Source organism: Oncorhynchus keta, chromosome 17, assembly GCF_023373465.1.
Source record: "Oncorhynchus keta strain PuntledgeMale-10-30-2019 chromosome 17, Oket_V2, whole genome shotgun sequence".
Classification (NCBI taxonomy): Eukaryota; Metazoa; Chordata; class Actinopteri; order Salmoniformes; family Salmonidae; genus Oncorhynchus; species Oncorhynchus keta.
In genome coordinates this window covers 8,119,920-8,137,395 of record NC_068437.1, presented here as the reverse complement: position 1 = coordinate 8,137,395, position 17,476 = coordinate 8,119,920, and the positions used below count along the sequence as shown (strand labels likewise).

The window sequence follows — 17,476 nt, the reverse complement described above, 5'->3', positions numbered from 1 at the left end:
TGAAGCAAAAAAAAACAACACTTGACTTTCAATATAAATGCAGGTTAAATGGTTTAAAACAGGTTTTTGAAAGCCAATGCAACCCCTGGTTATAATAATAACGTTACATCATAGACCACCCTCTTTTAAAAATGGATAACAGGGGAAGGATTTCTTGTACTTATCCAAAAACACAGGCTTGTTTTCTGTTGGAAACCGTGCACCCTAATAGACAACCCATTTGTTTTGTTACTGAAACGTGAATTGTAAAAAGTCAGTAACTTTGTCGTTTTCTGTTTTGCGTACAGCGGCTCTTTAATGCTTCAATTGGATGGTATTCAACCTGGAGACGGTGTGAAGGTAAGAGATTGAGTTAATTAGTTCATTCCCTCACCATTCTTAACATTCACAAGGTTACATCATTCTGTTTTTTTGTACGTCCTAGGCTATGGTGATTAATATCCTAAAAGACTCAAACAAAAAGTGAATAGCTGTTGTTTGAGGTCGTTTGACTCATAACCTTGTTTTGTTACCAGGATGTATTCCCTTCTAGACTTATGTAATGCACTGTACTCAATGGACATGATTCTCTATGATGTAGATGGTTAACCTCTCTAGGGGGTGTGGGACGCTACCGTTCCACCTGGCCAACATCCGGTGAAATTGCAGAGCGCCAATTTCAAAAACAGAAATACTCATCATAAAAATTAATAAAACATACAAGTGTTGTACACTTAAAGTTTAAAGATTAACTTATTGTTAATCCAACCGTTGTGTCAGATTTCAAAAAGGCTTTACGGCGAAAGTATACCATGCGATTAGCTGAGGATGGCGCCCAGCACACACAACATTACATACAGTTACCAACCAAGCAGATTAGTCACAAATGTCAGAAATAGCAATAAAGTGAATCACTTACCTTTGATCTTCGTATGGTTACACTCAAGACTCCCAGTTACACAATAAATGTTTGTTTTGTTCGATAAAGTCCCTCTTTATATCCAAAAACCTCCGTTTTGTTGGCGCGTTTTGTTCAGTAATCCAATGGCTCAAAGGCAGTCACAACAGGCAGACGAAAAATCCAAATACTATCCAAAGTTTGTAGAAACATATCAAACGATGTTTAATCAATCCTCAGGTTGTTTTTAGTCATAATAATCGATAATATTTCAACCGGACAATAGCTTCGTCGATATAAAAGAAAAACCAGAAAGGCGCGCACTCGGTCGTGCGCAGCAAACAGCTCTGGGGACTTCCCACTATCCACTGACTCAGAGTGGTCTTACTCTCTCATTTTCAGAATACAAGCCTGAAACAATTACTAAAGACTGTTGACATCTAGTGGAAGCCATAGGCTCTGCAATCTAGGTCCTAACCATTGACATACTGTATAGGCAGGCAAGAGAAAAGCACCCACATCAAAAATATAACACTTCCTGGATGGATTTTACTCAGGTTTTCGCCTGCCATATCAGTTCTGTTATACTCACAGACATTATTTTAACTGTTTTAGTGTTTTCTATCCAAATCTACCAATTATATGCATATCCTGCCTTCTGGACCTGTGTAACAGGCAGTTAACTTTGGGCACGCTTTTCATCCAGTGGTGAAAATAGTGCCCCCTACCCTAGTGAGTTTTAGTATTAAACCAAGTCGTTATTACCACCTACTGAGTATTATGTTCAGAGTCCGATGGGGACAGTGTAATTTTTTGAACTCTCCACATATTGCCAACAAAATGGTTGCCATCATGGATTGTGTGATCCCATTGGAAACAGGGTCCGACATTAATGCTGGGCCGTGGCCAGTAAAAACACTTCTCGAGCAGTATATGCCCTTACACAGCACACGTGAGCTGTCCAGAGCAAAAATAAGTTTCCATCAATCTACTCTCTGAGCTGATTTTATTTTAGCTATGGAAAGGGATTTCCAAAAGTAAAACTTCAATAGTGAACATGCTTGCAATATGTTGGCTACTGTTGATAGTCTGCAAAGGGAGAACTAGAAAAAGACATATCATTTGTCTTGGCTAGCTTATTCTAGCCAGGTCGATATCTCTTTTCAACACATTTGTCTTAAAGGGGTTGTGTCCTTTTTTAAGATGTAAAAGAACATCTAAAAATGGCTTAGTATTCTAAAGAATAGAGTAATGACTTAAATGTTGAAATTATATATTTTTTAAAATGTATACACGTCATAGTAACCAAATGTAGCCTATTAGAGATTCTCTGGTACCTTTTAAAAAAAATATTTCTTAGCCAGTAGTGGTGAAAGTAGCGAAAATTGCGTACTACGTCACATACTGTAGGTGCAGATATGTGCATTACGTCATTGCTCTCTCTCGCTCCGCTGTGTGTGCATCTTGCTAGCTGTCATTCAAATGGCAGGAACTCTAATCGCCAGGGGCCTGGCCCACGTGGCGGAAATGGAAAGCGACTGTTTACTGGAAGCAAACTAGGGATTTCATAGCTAATTGAGGTAGGACAGCAATTCTTCTCATAGATTATACATGTATAAAGTACACATTGACACATCCAGCCCAAAGCGGGAGGTAAAAATAAAATAAAAATTACTAGGCCCAATGTCTTTTAAAAACTACACCATGTCCGGACCAGTAGATTTTTGGACAACTGGCCGTGACCGGGCCAGTGAGAAAAAATAAGTTACCGATGGACCCTGTTTGGAAATGTTTAATAATTTCTGGTTGCTATTACTGCAAGCTTGAAACCACTGATTCGACTCTTACAGATATTCACCATATAACAAAATGTAATATTTGTGAGAATTAAAGGGGATTTATTTTAATGTGTTCCCCATTCCCCCTCTAACTCTGTACACAGGCTGAACGTTTCCCCGGACTGATAGGCACACTGACTGGCTCAATGATGGAACTACAAACATTACAGGAGGCCCTGAAAGTGGAAATTCAAGTCCATCAGGTAGGAGGAAAACATCCCTAGGTGTTCCGTAGTTTTTTAAATGTATTTGTTGTTCATCTGCTCTGTGTTCAGGCTCTTTGTTAGGCCTGCAAATTATTAAAATACTTTTAATAATCTGGGCTAACTCAAATATTGAGGGTTACCACTTATGTGGTCACCGCTATTATGAATAGTGCTATTGATAAGATCCACTGAAGACCATTGCATTACGGGGCAATTCCAAACGTCCACTTAAACTGCATTTTCACTTTGTCTCCCATTTGATATCAATGCATGACTAGGTTCAAATTTGACTCAAGTGGAAGTTAGGATTTGCCCCTATGTTTCAACTTCAGGCATCCATTTGTATTCCATGTTTGTTAGTGAGTAAGCATGAGTGTAATGGAGGTTCTCTCCTCTGTATGTGCTATGATAAGGGATGTGTCCTAAATGACACCCTATTCACTGCTTTTAACCAGGGCCCATAGATAGGGGATAGTGTGCCATTTGGGACAAAGACCAGGTCTTCAGCCTCCTTGCTGTTGAGCAACTAGCAGGTCAGGCCAGCATCTTATAGTGAGCTTAGTCCCTAAAGTCCCATAACCACACTCAGCACATTGAACAGGCATCTCCCAGAGGAGTGGTCAGCCACGTAGAGTAGACCTGGCATCAGCGCATTGATAGGCCAGCTAAGGTCTTCTGCTTAGTAATGTCCCCAATCACCTCATAGCGATAGGAACCAGAGTTTAGCACCCAGTTTATGAAGGTCTGGGGTGACCTTGGCATGTGGGGTTAGTTTTAAAGGTAATTTTAAATTACAACCCTTATCCACGCTGTTTTTGTGTATTTATTTTTTGTTTGTGTTAACTGTTCTCTGCAGGATGAGTAGGCAAATTTAATATCTCTGCAGTTTCTTTATAAAATTGGATGTAAAGTGTATGGGTGAGTAATTCCTATGTAAGAAGTCACACATTTCACTATTTATAAAGTAATATCCTAATCTGATATTCAAATAATCATATTTATACTATATGCTATTCAGTGTTATGCCTGTTCAAACTGAATGATGGCCACTCACAATTGGGTATGGGACAGGATTAGATGCTCATGGTCGCAGATGTAATTGCAGGGTACAGTGACGTTCTTAAACTCTGAGCTCCAACCAACAGTTCAGGTCAAAAAGAGAAATGAATGAAACAATAATAAAAGTAATAATATTAATATACACATTTACTACTGTAACAATGATATATGTCCATAGGGGGATGGGGACAGGGTAGATGTCTGTTGGAGGGGGGTGTTGGTGTGTAAGAAGGTCCATAGGGGGATGGGTGCAGTTGCTGTAACAGTGTTCTCTCGATGGTGCTCCTGTAGAACTCTGAGTGCCCTCGGGACAGGCTGAATTTCTTCAGCTTCCTGAGGTTGAAGAGTCACTGTCGTGCCTTCACCATGGTGTCTGTGTGGTTTGACCATTTCAGCTCCTAGAAGAGAAACTTGGACATTTTTGACCGTCTCCAGAGCGGCCCTGTTGCTGAAGATGGGGGTGTGCCCAGCCTGGTTCCTCCTGAAGTCCACGAGCCACTCCTTTTGTTTTAGTGATGTTGAGGGAGAGATTGTTTACATGGCACCACGGAGTCAGAGTACATACTTCCTCTCTGTAGGCCCTCTCAAAGTTTTTGGTAATCAGAACTACTACTGTCGTGTCATTAGCGAACTTGATGATGGAGTTGGAACTGTGAGGCCACACAGTCTGAGTATACAGGGGGTATAGGAGAGGACTGAGGACGCACCCTTGTGGGGACCCCAGGTTGAAGATCAGTGTGGAGGAGTTCATGTTGCCTACCTTCATCACCTGGGGACAGCCCGTCAGGAAGTCCATATGGAGGAGTCATTCCCAGGGCCTTTGAGCTTTGTGTTGAGCTTAGAGGGCACTATCGTGTTGAAGGCTGAGCTGTAGTCAATGAACAGCATCCTCACACATGCATTCCTTTTGTCCAGGTGGGTGAGGGCAGTGTGCAGTGCAATGGCGATTGTGGATCTGTCAGGGCTGTAGGTGAATTGGAGAGGGTTGAGTGTGTTGGGAAGGGAGGAGGTGAGGTGGTCTTTGACTAGTCTCTCGAAGCACTTCATGATGAAGGTGCACTGGGTTCAATGCAGTGCCTGTAGGTGTCACTGTCCTCAGCGTGTAGTATAGTCTTGTGGAATGTCCCTGAATGCATTTGTTATTCTACTGACATTTTGTATCCTTTCTTCTACAGAAACTGGTCGCCCAAATGAAACAGGACCCACAGGTAAAGACATTTATCATTAATAATTGTTTTTTGCTATTAGTAGACATGGAAATGTTGCCAACAAAATGCATATTGACTCCTGGATAGTTTGATACAATACATTTACTCTTATTCAGAGCAACATACAGGGGCAATTAAGGCTGTGCCTTGCTCAAGGGGACATGGACAGATTTTTAACCAAGTCGGGTCGGGGATTTGATCTGGCGACCTTTCGGTTACTGGCCCAACACTCTTAACCGCTAGGCTACTTGATGCCCCATACATTTCTTACTGATAAGATACAATTTATTTGGAGATGTAAGTTCATGTGAAGCATTAGTGTGGCGAATGTGACAAAAGTTTTCAAATTCAGTTTGAAATTGTTGGTCAGGTTTAAATGAATCAAACTGCCTTTTCATGTTAACCTGGATGTGAATTGCTTGAGTTTGGAATGAAAGTGCCCTAAAAAGAGCTTTGCCTTCCTTTGCAGAATGCTGATCTGAAGAAGCAGCTCCACGAACTTCAGGCTAAGATTACAGCGCTTAGCGAGAAGCAGGTATTTCAGGACACCCTGCTGGCACAACACAAGGATATCCCAGGTTGCCCTATATGAGCGCAGACTCACACCATGCTTTTGATATACAGGAGATTTAAAAATGAAGATTCAAATGCATAACCAGTTGGTTATTTTACTCATTTGTTTATTTTAAAGGCCCAATGCTGTCAAAAATGAGATTTCCTGTGTTTTATATATACAGTACCAGTCTAAAGTTACTCATGCCAGGGTTTTTCTTCATTTTTTACTATTTTCTACATTGTAAAATAATAGTGAACACATCAAAACTATGAAATAACGCATATGGAATCATGTAGTAACCAAAAAAAGTATTAAACAAATCAAAATGTATTTTATATTTGAGATTCTTTAAAGTAGACACCCTTTGCCTTGATGACAGCTTGCTCACTCTTGGCATTCTCTCAACCAGCTTAACCTGGAATGCTTTTCCAACAGTCTTGAAGGAGTTCCCACATATTCTGAGTACTTGTTGGCTGCTTTTCCGTCACTCTGCGGTCCAACACATCCCAAACCATCTCAATTGGGTTGAGGTCGGGTGATGGTGGAGGCCAGGTTGTCTGATGCAGCACTCCATCACTTTCCTTGGTCAAATAGCCCTTACAGAGCCTAGACGTGTGTTGGGTCAATGTCTTGTTAAAAATCAAACGATAGTCCCACTAAGCGAAACCAGATGTGATGGTGTATTGCTGCAGAATGCTGTGGTAGCCATGCTGGTTAAGTGTGCCTTGAATTCTAAATAAATCACTGACAGTGTCACCAGCAAAGCACCATCACACCACCACCTCCATGCTTCACGTGGGAACTACACATGCAGAGATTCATCTACTCTGTGTCTCACACAATATTTCCACTGGTCTCATGTCCATTGCTGGTGTTTCTTGGCCCAAGAAAGTCTCTTCTTCTTATTGGCATCCTTTAGTAGTGGTTTCTTTGCAGCAACTTGACAATGAAGGCCAGATTCATGCTTTCTCCTCGAAACAGTTGATGTTGAGATGTGTCTGTTACTTGAACTCTGTGAAGCATTTGTTTGGGCTGCAATTTCTGAGGCTGGTAACTCTAATGAACTTATCCGCTGCAGCAGAGATAACTCTGCGTCTTCATTTCCTGTGGCGGTCCTCATGAGAACCAGTTTCATCATAGTGCTTGATGGTTTTTACGACTGCACTTGAAGAAACTTTCAAAGTTCTTGAAATGTTCCGGATTGACTAACCTTCATGTCTTCAAGTAATGATGAACTGTCGTTTCTCTTTGCTTATTTGAGCTGTTCTTGCCATAATATGGACTTGGTCTTTGGCCAAATAGGGCTGTCTTCTGTATACCACCCCTACCTTGTCACAACACAACTGACTGGCTCAAATTCTCACCAAGAAGGAAATTAATTATACAAATGTAACTTTTAACAAGGCACACCTGGCACACCACATGGAATTGAAATCAATTCCATGTGACTGCCTCATGAAGCTGGTTGAGAGAATGCCAAGATTGTGCAAAGCTGTCATCGAGGCAAAGGGTGGCTACTTTGAAGAATCTCAAATATAAAATATATTTTGCTTTGTTCAATCATTTTTTTTTGTTACTACATGATTCCATATGTGTTATTTCACATTTTATATGTATTCACTATTATTCTACAATGTAGAAAAAAGTCAAAATAAAGAAAAACCCTGGAATGAGTAGGTGTGTCCAAACTTTTCACTGGTACTGTTTTTCCACACTGAACTTGGAATAGTAATGTGAAAATTATGATAATGCTCTTTAGTGTTAGAGCTGTTTTAGAAGACCTGTTTTGTTGGGATGGTGTTTTGGCCTGCTTGGTGACATCACCAGGCAGTAAATTAGTTAATAGACCAATAACACAGCTAGTTTTCAGTTTTCCTCTCCACTCAGAACAATCCACAACAAAATTCTTGCTTGAGAAGTTGCTCATTGCTAACTAAGAAGCTATTTTTAAACATTTTAATTGAAAATAATCACAGTAAGGTATGTAATTGCTACCCAGAAATGATTTGATATTGAGATAAAAACGGCTGTATTAGACCTTTAACATCATATTCGAAGATACCCACAAATTAATTATACATGTTTAAATTTTAACAGTTTGTCTTAAAGGAAATATGCACCCATTTTGAATTTTATATAATTTGTAGGCATCTCTGAGCAATGTTCTATCGATTACCAGGGTCATTTCATGTTTCTGAGCTCTTGCCGTTCACGCGGACAGAAATGTAGCTGGTATGACTCTGCCTTTCTAGGGAGTTTTTCCTAGCTTCTACTAGAGGTCGACCGATTAATCGGCGTGGGCGATTTAATTAGGGCCGATTTTTCAAGTTTTCATAACAATCGGTAATCTGCATTTTCGGAAACCCAATTATGGCCCATTACGTTGCATTCTATGAGGAAACTGCGTGGCAGGCTTGAGCAGCTGTTACGCGAGTGCAGCAAGGAGTCAAGGTAAGTTGCTAGCTAGCATTAAACGTATCTTATAAAAAACAAGTAAATCTTTACATAATCACTAGTTAACTACACATGGTTGATGATATTACTATGTTAACTAGCTTGTCATGCGTTGCGTATAATCAATGCAGTGCCTGATAATCAATGCAGTGCCTGTTAATTTATCATCGAATCACAGCCTACTTCGCCAAAGTAGGCTGTGAAAATACTGCCCCCTAGTCACAACACAACCTCTTAAGGATAGGGGGCACTATTTTCATTTTTGGAAAAATAACGTTCCCAAAGTAAAAGGACTATTTCTCAGGACCAGATTCTAGAATATGCATATAATTGACAGCTTGGGATAGAAAACACTCTAAAGTTTCCAAAACTGTAAAAATATTGTCTGTGAGTATAACCGAACTGATATTGCAGGCGAAAGCCTGAAAAAAATCCAATCAGGAAGTGACTCTTATTTTGAAACCCCTGTGTTCCTATGCATCCCTATTGCCCATTTGAGAGGGATATCAACCAGATTACTTTTTCTATGGCTTCCCTAATGTGTCTACAGCCACTAGACATAGTTTCAGGCTTTTATTTTGAAAAATGAGCGTGAACGACAACATTGCGTCAGTGGTCAGGTGTTGGCTCTCAGTGATTTGTGCGTAATAGACAAAGGCGGCCATTGTTCCTCTCGCTCCTACTGAAAAGCCAATTGTCCCGGTTGATATATTATCGAATAGATATTTGAAAAACACCTTGAGGATTGATTATAAAAAAACGTTTGCCACGTTTCTGTCGATATAATGGATCTTATTTGGATTTTTTTTCTGCGGATTTCTCAACAAAACGTGGACAAGAAACTGAGGTATTTCGTCTATAAAAAATTATCGTTATTGAACAAAAAGAACAATCGCTGTCTAACTGGGAGTCTCGTGAGTGAAAACATCCGAAGCTCATCAAAGGTAAACTATTTAATTTGATTGCTTTTCTGATTTTCGTGACCAAGCTTCCTGCTGCTAGCTGGACATAATGCTATGCTAGGCTATCGATAAATTTACACAAATGCTTGTCTTGCTTTGGCTGTAAAGCATAATTTCAAAATCTGAGATGACAGGGTGATTAACACATGGTCTAAAGAAGGGCCAGATGTATACAGAATGGTGTCATCTGCGTAGAGGTGGATCAGGGAATCACCCACAGCAAGAGCGACATCGTTAATATATACAGAGAAAATAGTTGGCACGAGAATTGAACCCTGTGGTACCCCCATAGAGACTGCCAGAGGTCCGGACAACAGGCCCTCCGATTTGACACACTGAACTCTGTCTGAGAAGTAGTTGGTGAACCAGGCGAGAAACCAAGGCTATTGAGTCTGCCGATAAGAATGCGGTGATTGACCGAGTTGAAATCCTTTGCCAGGTCGATGAAGACAGCTGCACAGTACTGTCTTTTATCTGTGGCGGTTATGATATCATTTAGTACCTTGAGCGTGGCTGAGATGCACCCGTGACCAGCTCTGAAACCGGATTGCACAGCGGAGAAGGTACGGTGGGATTCGAAATGGTCAGTGGTCTGTTTATTAACTTAAGGCAGGGCAGGATGGAAATAGGTCTATAGCAGTTTGGGTCTAGAGTGTGAAGGGGGATGACCGTGGCAGCTTTCCAATCTTTAGGGATATGTTCTGAGCAAGAAACTTAAACGTGAGCTTTATTACATGGCACAAATTGCACTTTTACTTTCTTGTCCTCTGTGTTTCTTGCATTATTTAAACCAAATTGAGCATGTTTCATTATTTATTTGAGACTAAATAGATTTTTATCTATTATATTAAGTTAAAATAAGTGTTCATTGTTCATTCAGTATTGTTGGAATTGTCATTATTTTTATTTATATATAAATCCGCCAATTAATCAGTATCGGCTTTTTTTGGTCCTCCAATAATCTGTATTGGCGTTGAAAAATCATAATCGGTCGACCTCTAGCTTTTCCATCTGCATTGCTTGCTCTTTGGGGTTTTAGGCTGGGTTTCTGTATAAGCACTTTGTGGCATCTGCTGATGTAAAAAGGGCTTTATAAAAACATTTGATTTGAAGTCAATAGGAATATGACTTTTAGGTCACGGAAACCTCTCATACATGTATTTCAATACTGACAATGTTATAATGCGGGAGGTTGTCTTCTCGCAGATGAGCCATTGATCATATTTTTGCAATATTCCTACCTCTATAAATATGTAATTTAAGAGGTTCCACCACATTTCTCCTATTTTTATGCCTCTTCAGGCCAGGGTGCATTGCGTAGTGCCGTTCCATGGCCGTTGCTAATCTGCAGGGTGAACATGATGAGATTGTAGACTCCTTACAGCTAACTAGCTACTAGGGCTGTGACTGTTATGGAAATTTGGAAGATGGTAATTTCCAGCCAAATGACCACGGTCTCCATAATAACCGTTCAAATAAACATTTTCTATTTGACCATTTTAAAAGGGTAGATTCTGCAGCGAATGGGCTTTGGAAAAACGGGGTCATCTTGTTACGAAGTTGCCTTGATGTTGCTATGCTTCTCACTGAAACCAGCATTCTATTTATTTTTCAGCAAGGAAACAATGTTTCTGCTTTGTATAAATGCTTTATAAACAATGTAGCTAGCATAAACTGGGACTAAAAGACAGTTGTTACTACTGGTCTCTTCTACCGGGTTTGGGTGGAAGAAAAGCAACATAATAGTTATGGCTAATATGGCGATTTTATATAATTTTCCCAAAGTGAATTGTTAGTAATCAAATCAAAATCAAATTTATTTGTCACATACACATGGTTAGCAGATGTTAATGCGAGTGTCGCAAAATGCTTGTGCTTTTAGTTCCGATTCCAAAACTACTACCTTATACACAAGTGTAAAGGGATAAAGAATATGTACATAAAGATATATGAATGAGTGATGGTACAGAACGGAATAGGCAAGATGCAGTAGATGGTATAGAGTACAGTATATACATATGAGATGAGTAATGTAGGGTATATGCGGTCAGCTGTAGGGCTGGCTCAGGGAAGAGGACGCCCCTGCCTTGCATAGTCCCGTGGGACTCTTAATTGGACATGGGACACAAGCTAAGGCTTGATCACCCTTTAGCTGACCACCTTTGAGGGTGTTTAGTGATTAAAGGCCGAAACACCCACTGAATCGGAAGGCACACTACTGAGGATGTGTCCCAAAATTGATATCTTAACCCAGTCTAAGAAATAAACCTCCCATGCCACTCTGTCAACATCACGGCAAATCTCATGTGAGTGCATACCATCTATTGGCACAATGGACAGTTTTTAACATCTCATCCCGTGTTTTATGATTCTTCTATTAACATAAAGTGGCTGGTGATACATGTATTACATAAAGATGGCAAGATGCAGTAGATGGTATAGAGTACAGTATATACATATGAGATGAGTAGGGTATGTAAACATTATATTAACCTCTAGCGTCGAGCAATCCCGTATCCGGGAGCGTAATCATAGCCTCAAGCTCATTACCATAACGCAACGTTAACTATTCATGAAAATCGCAAATGAAATGAAATAAATATATTGGCTCACAAGCTTAGCCTTTTGTTAACAACACTGTCATCTCAGATTTTCAAAATATGCTTTTCAACCATAGCTACACAAGCATTTGTGTAAGAGTATTGATAGCTAGCATAGCATTAAGCCTAGCATTCAGCAGGCAACATTTTCACAAAAACAAGAAAAGCATTCAAATAAAATAATTTACCTTTGAAGAACTTCGGATGTTTTCAATGAGGAGACTCTCAGTTAGATAGCAAATGTTCAGTTTTCCCAAAAATATTATTTGTGTAGGAGAAATCGCTCTGTTCTGTTCATCACGTTTGGCTAAGAAAAAAAACAGAACATTCAGTCATTACAACGCCAAACTTTTTTCCAAAGTAACGCCATAACATCGACAGAAACATGGCAAACGTTGTTTAGAATCAATCCTCAAGGTGTTTTTCACATATCTATTCGATGATGAATCATTCGTGGCAGTTGGGTTTCTCCTCTGAAGCAAATGGAAAAATGCACGCAGCTGGAGATTACGCAATCATTTCGACGGAGGACACCAAGTGGGCATCTGGTAAATGTAGTCTCTTATGGTCAATCTTCCAATGATATGCCTACAAATACGTCACAATGCTGCAGACACCTTGGGGAAACGACAGAAAGTGTAGGCTCATTCCTGGCGCATTCACAGCCATATAAGGAGACATTGGAACAAAGCGCCTTCAAAATCTGGGCCATTTTCTGTTTGAAATTTCATCTTGGTTTCGCCTGTAGCATCAGTTCTGTGGCACTCACAGATAATATCTTTGCAGTTTTGGAAACGTCAGTGTTTTCTTTCCAAAGCTGTCAATTATATGCATAGTTGAGCATCTTTTTGTGACAAAATATCTTGTTTAAAACGGGAATGTTTTTTTTATCCATAAATTAAGAGCGCCCCCTATATCCAAGAAGTTAAGTGGCATTGTTTAAAGTGGCTAGTGATATATTTTTACATCAATTTCCATCAATTTCCATTATTAAAGTGGCTGGAGTTGAGTCAGTATGTTGGCAGCAGCCAACAATGTTTGTGGTGGCTGTTTAACAGTCTGATGGCCTTGAGATAGAAGCTGTTTTTCAGTCTCTTGGTCCCTGCTTTGATGCACCTGTACTGACCTCGCCTTCTAGATGATAGCAGGGTGAACAGGCAGTGGCTCGGGTGGTTGTTGTCCTTGATGATCTTTATGGCCTTCCTGTGACATCGGGTGGTCTAGGTGTCCTGGAGGGCAGGTAGTTTGCCCCTGGTGATGCTTTGTGCAGACCTCACTACCCTCTGGAGAGCCTTACGGTTGTGGTTGGAGCAGTTGCCGTACGAGGCGGTGATACAGCCCGACAGGATGCTCTCCATTGTGCATCTGTAGAAGTTTGAGTGCTTTTGGTGACAAGCCAAATTTCTTCAGCCTCCTGAGGTTGAAGAGGCGCTGCTGCGCCTTCTTCATGACGCTGTCTGTGTGGGTGGACCAATTCGGTTTGTCTGACGTGTACGCCGAGGAACTTAAGACTTACTACCCTCTCCACTACTGTCCCATTGATGTGGATAGGGGGGGGGGGTACTCCCTCTGCTGTTTCCTGAAGTCCACAATCATCTCCTTAGTTTTGTTGATGTTGAGTGTAAGGTTATTTTCCTGACACCACACTCCGAGGGCCCTCACCTCCTCCCTGTAGGCCATCTCGTCGTTGTTGGTTATCAAGCCTACCACTGTAGTGTCGTCCGCAAACTTGATGATTGAGTTGGAGTCGTGCATGGCCACGCAGTCGTGGGTGAACAGGGAGTACAGGAGAGGGCTCAGAATGCACCTTTGTGGGGCCCCAGTGTTGAGGATCAGCGGTGTGGAGATGTTACCTACCCTCACCACTTGGGGGCTGCCCATCAGGAAGTCCAGTACCCAGTTGCACAGGGCGGGGTCGAGACCCAGGGTCTTGAGCTTGATGACGAGTTTGGAGGGTACTATGGTGTTAAATCCTGAGTTGTAGTCGATGAACAGCATTCCAACATAGGTATTCTTTTTGTCCAGAGTGGTTAGGGCAGTGTGGTTGTGATTGCGTCGTCTGTGGACCTATTTGGGCAGTAAGCAAATTGGAGTGGGTCTAGGGTGTCAGGTAGGATGGAGGTGATATGGTCCTTGACTAGTCTCTCAAAGCACTTCATGATGACGGAAGTGAGTGCTACGGGGCGATAGTCGTTTCGCTCAGTTATCTTAGCTTTCTTGGGAACGGGGACAAAAGTAACTTACAATGGCCATGCATGCAAGAAGCCTTGACCTGGTGCACACATACACAATTTTTACAAAAGTAAATGGACACCTCTTCAAATGAGTGGATTTGGCTATATCAGCTACACCTGTTGCTGACAGGTGTATAAAATCGAGCATACCGCCGTGCAATCTCCATAGACAAACATTGCCAATAGAATGGCCTTGTTGAAATTCACTGAGCTCTTTAGTATGGCACCGTCATAGGATGCCACCTTTCCATCAAGTCAGTTCATCAAATTTCTGCCCTGCTAGAGCTGCCCCGGTCAACTGCAAGTAAGTGCTGTTATTGCACTTACTTGCAGCAACGGCTGCTCCTAGAAGTGGTATGCCACACAAGCTCACAAAACAGGACCGCCAAATGCTAAAGCATGTAAAAAATCGTCTGTCCTCAGATGCAACACTCTCTGCCGAGTTCCAAACTGCCTCTGGAAGCAACATTGGGAGCTTCATGAAATGGGTTTCCATCACCGAGCACCCACACACAAGCTCAAGATCAACATGCGCAATGCCAAGCGTCAGCTGGAGTGGTGTAAAGCTCACCGCCATTGGACTCTGGTGCAGTGGAAACGTGTTCTCTGGAGTAATGAATCACGCCTCTCCATCTGGCAATCCAACGGACAAATCTGGGTTTGGCGGATGCCAGGAGAACGCGACCTGCCAGAATGCATAGTGCCAACTGTAAAGTTTGGTGGAGGAGAAATAATGGTCTGGGGCTGTTTTTCATGGTTTGGACTAGGCCCCTTAGTGCCAGTGAAAGGAAATCTTAACGCGACAGCATACAATGGTATTCTAGATGATTCTGTGCTTCCAACTTTGTGGCAACAGTTTGGTGAAGTCCCTTTCCTGTTTCAGCATGAAAGGTCCAGTGTGAGGTCCATACAGAAATGGTTTGTTGAAATCGGTGTGGAAGAACTTGACTAGCCTGCACAGAGCCCTGACCTCAACCCCATCGAACACCTTTGAGATGAATCGGAACGCCGACTGCGAGCCAGGCCTGATCGTCCAACATCAGTGCCGACCTCACAAATGCTCTTGTGGCTGAATGGAAGCAAGTCCCCGCATCAATGTTCCAACATCTAGTGGAAAGCCTTCCCAGCCGAGTGGAGGCTGTTATAGCAGCAAAGGGGGGACCAACTCCATATTACTGAGCAGGATTTTGAATGAGATGTTTGACGAGCAGGTGTCCACATACTTTGTCATGTCGTGTATCTTCCAACACTCCAGTGTCCCTGCACATTGTAAATATGGAATTGGAATTCACTTTTTACAAATATTTCCTGTATATAGTATGCCCCCCTCCCCCCAGTTCTTGTAGTCCATGATCAGCTCCTTTGTCTTGCTGATGTTGAGGGAGAGAATGTTGTTCCGGCACCAGACTGCCAGGTCACTGACCACCTCCCCGTAAGCAGACTCACCGTTGCTGGTGATCAGGCCTACCTACCACTTTTGTCGTCAGCAAACTTGATGATGGTGTTGGAGTCGTGCTTAGCCATGCAGCCATGGGTGAACAGGGAGTACAGGGGAGGATTAAGCCCACACCCCATGTGAGCCCCCTTAACCTCACCATCTGGGGTCGGCCTGTCAAGGATCCAGATGCAGAGGTATGTGTTTAGACCCAGATTCCTAAGTTTGGAGGGGATAATGGTGTTGAATGCTGAGCTGTAGTTAATGAAAAGCATTTCTCACATAGGTATTCCTTTTATCTAGGTGGGTGAGGGCAGTGTGGAGAGCAGTTGAGTCTGTGTCTATGGATCTGTTGGTGCGGTATGCAAATTGGAGTGGGTCTGGTGTGGCTGGGATGACGTTAATGTGTGCCGTAACCAGCCTCTCAAAGCACTTCATGATTTAAAAAGGGAGTGCTACAGTTGTCGTTGTGGCATGAAGCCTTAGAGTTCTTAGAGACTGAAGTGATTGTGGTCATCTTAAAACATGTGGGGATGACAGACTAGGAGGTTGAACATTACTGTGATTATGCCTGCCAGCTGTTCTGCGCATGCTCTGAGAATGCTCCCTGGAATCCCGTTGGGCCACTCGGCCTTGCAGGTGTTGACCTGATTTTTAAAGACCCTTCTCACGTCGGCCTCAGAGCGAGCTCACCCAATCCTATGGGCCGGTGACGGCCCTCCCACCCGGCTCGATGTTGCAGTCAAAGCGTGCACAGAATGCATTGAGTTCGTCTGGTCGAAAGGCATCGTTGGGCAGATCACTTTTGGGTCTTCCTTTTGTAATCCGTAATGGACTGTAACCCCTGCCACATGAGGGGTGTGTAATATGATTCCACCTTATTCCTATATTGTCCTTTTGCTCTTTTGATGACTCTGCAGAGGTCATACCAGGACTTCTTGTACTTATTCCTGTCGTCGGCCGTAGCCTCAGGGTTGTCTACGATATCTCTGTGTTGTTAGCTTGTCAATGTTATCGGCGTAGTCTCTAAACATATTTCAATTAGCACTAGCAAAGCAGTCCTGTAGCATAACCTTGGATTCTGGTGACCATTTCTCAACGGAGTGAATCGTGGATACTTCCTGTTTCAGCATCTGCTTGTAAACAGGAAGCAAGAGTACAGAGCCATGATCTGATTTGCCGAATGGCGAACGAGTGCCTTGTATGCTTGGTTGTGGGTAGAATCGCAGTGGTTTAGGACATTATCGCCCCTAGGGGTGTTGGAGACGTGTTGTTGGAACTTGTCTTAGTGATGCCAACTTTAAAATCGCCAGCAAACAGAAAGGCAGCCTCTGAATTGGCAATGTCTGAAGAAGCCACACTATAGTAGGTCTATGTGCTGTATGGACCATGTGGTGTGTTTTTTTTTCTTCTCCCCCTTCCTGCTTCTCAGGGGCATATAAGAACTTCCCTCCCTCTGCCTCCAGCTGAGCCCTCCTGGCTGTCTCCCTCCAATGTGGAGGGCTCTAACAAAGGTTACTAAGAGCTCAAGTGTAGCTCTCAAGTGTCCACAGGACGAGACCGTTTCAATCGCATCTTTGAGGGTTGCCCTTTGATGGGCTAGTAGGCTATTTATACCGACCATAAAGATGCTTTTCCCCCAGATTCTCCTACAACTGCTGTCTTGTTTGCTGTTGAGGTAATAGGGCCAACTATGGATGTCAGACTTGATTTATAACCCTATTTGATTAACAGTATTTAAGGCTACCCCCTGCCAGGTCCCATAAAAAGGACAAACACACAGTAAATCGTCCCCCCCCCCTGGCTGCTGTTTAAAGGACTCTTGATTAACATGGAAATTGGCTTCTTGGCAAGAACACCAAGCCATGTCTCTCCGGGAAAAAACTGCCAACAGCCTGAAGCATGAAAGGCAGCAAAGCGATTTGCTGAATCTCTTGTTTGTAGCACGTTTTGTTAGATTGGCTCTGCAGAACCACTTTAGGCACATCCCACTTTCTTTCTTCAAGCGAAACCCTCCAATGCAGAAAAAAAGAGCAAAAGCTCTATG

At 42.3% G+C, this 17,476-nt stretch overlaps 1 protein-coding gene and 1 long non-coding RNA gene across 6 annotated transcripts in view; both read left to right on the top strand.

Moving 5' to 3' along the window:
- Nucleotides 1–17,476, top strand: part of LOC127908187 (uncharacterized) — a 204,259-nt gene that overhangs the window by 126,237 nt on the left and 60,546 nt on the right. The window lies entirely within an intron of this gene.
- Nucleotides 1–17,476, top strand: part of phf21ab (PHD finger protein 21Ab) — a 79,951-nt gene that overhangs the window by 23,233 nt on the left and 39,242 nt on the right. For all 5 annotated transcript variants that reach the window (XM_052465375.1, XM_052465377.1, XM_052465378.1 and 2 more), the window contains exons 3-6: nucleotides 288–339; nucleotides 2,820–2,918; nucleotides 5,156–5,188; nucleotides 5,658–5,723. In XM_052465375.1, coding sequence (XP_052321335.1) covers nucleotides 298–339; nucleotides 2,820–2,918; nucleotides 5,156–5,188; nucleotides 5,658–5,723 — 240 coding nt within the window. In that variant the 5' untranslated portion in view covers nucleotides 288–297. The remainder of the gene's footprint in view (nucleotides 1–287; nucleotides 340–2,819; nucleotides 2,919–5,155; nucleotides 5,189–5,657; nucleotides 5,724–17,476) is intronic.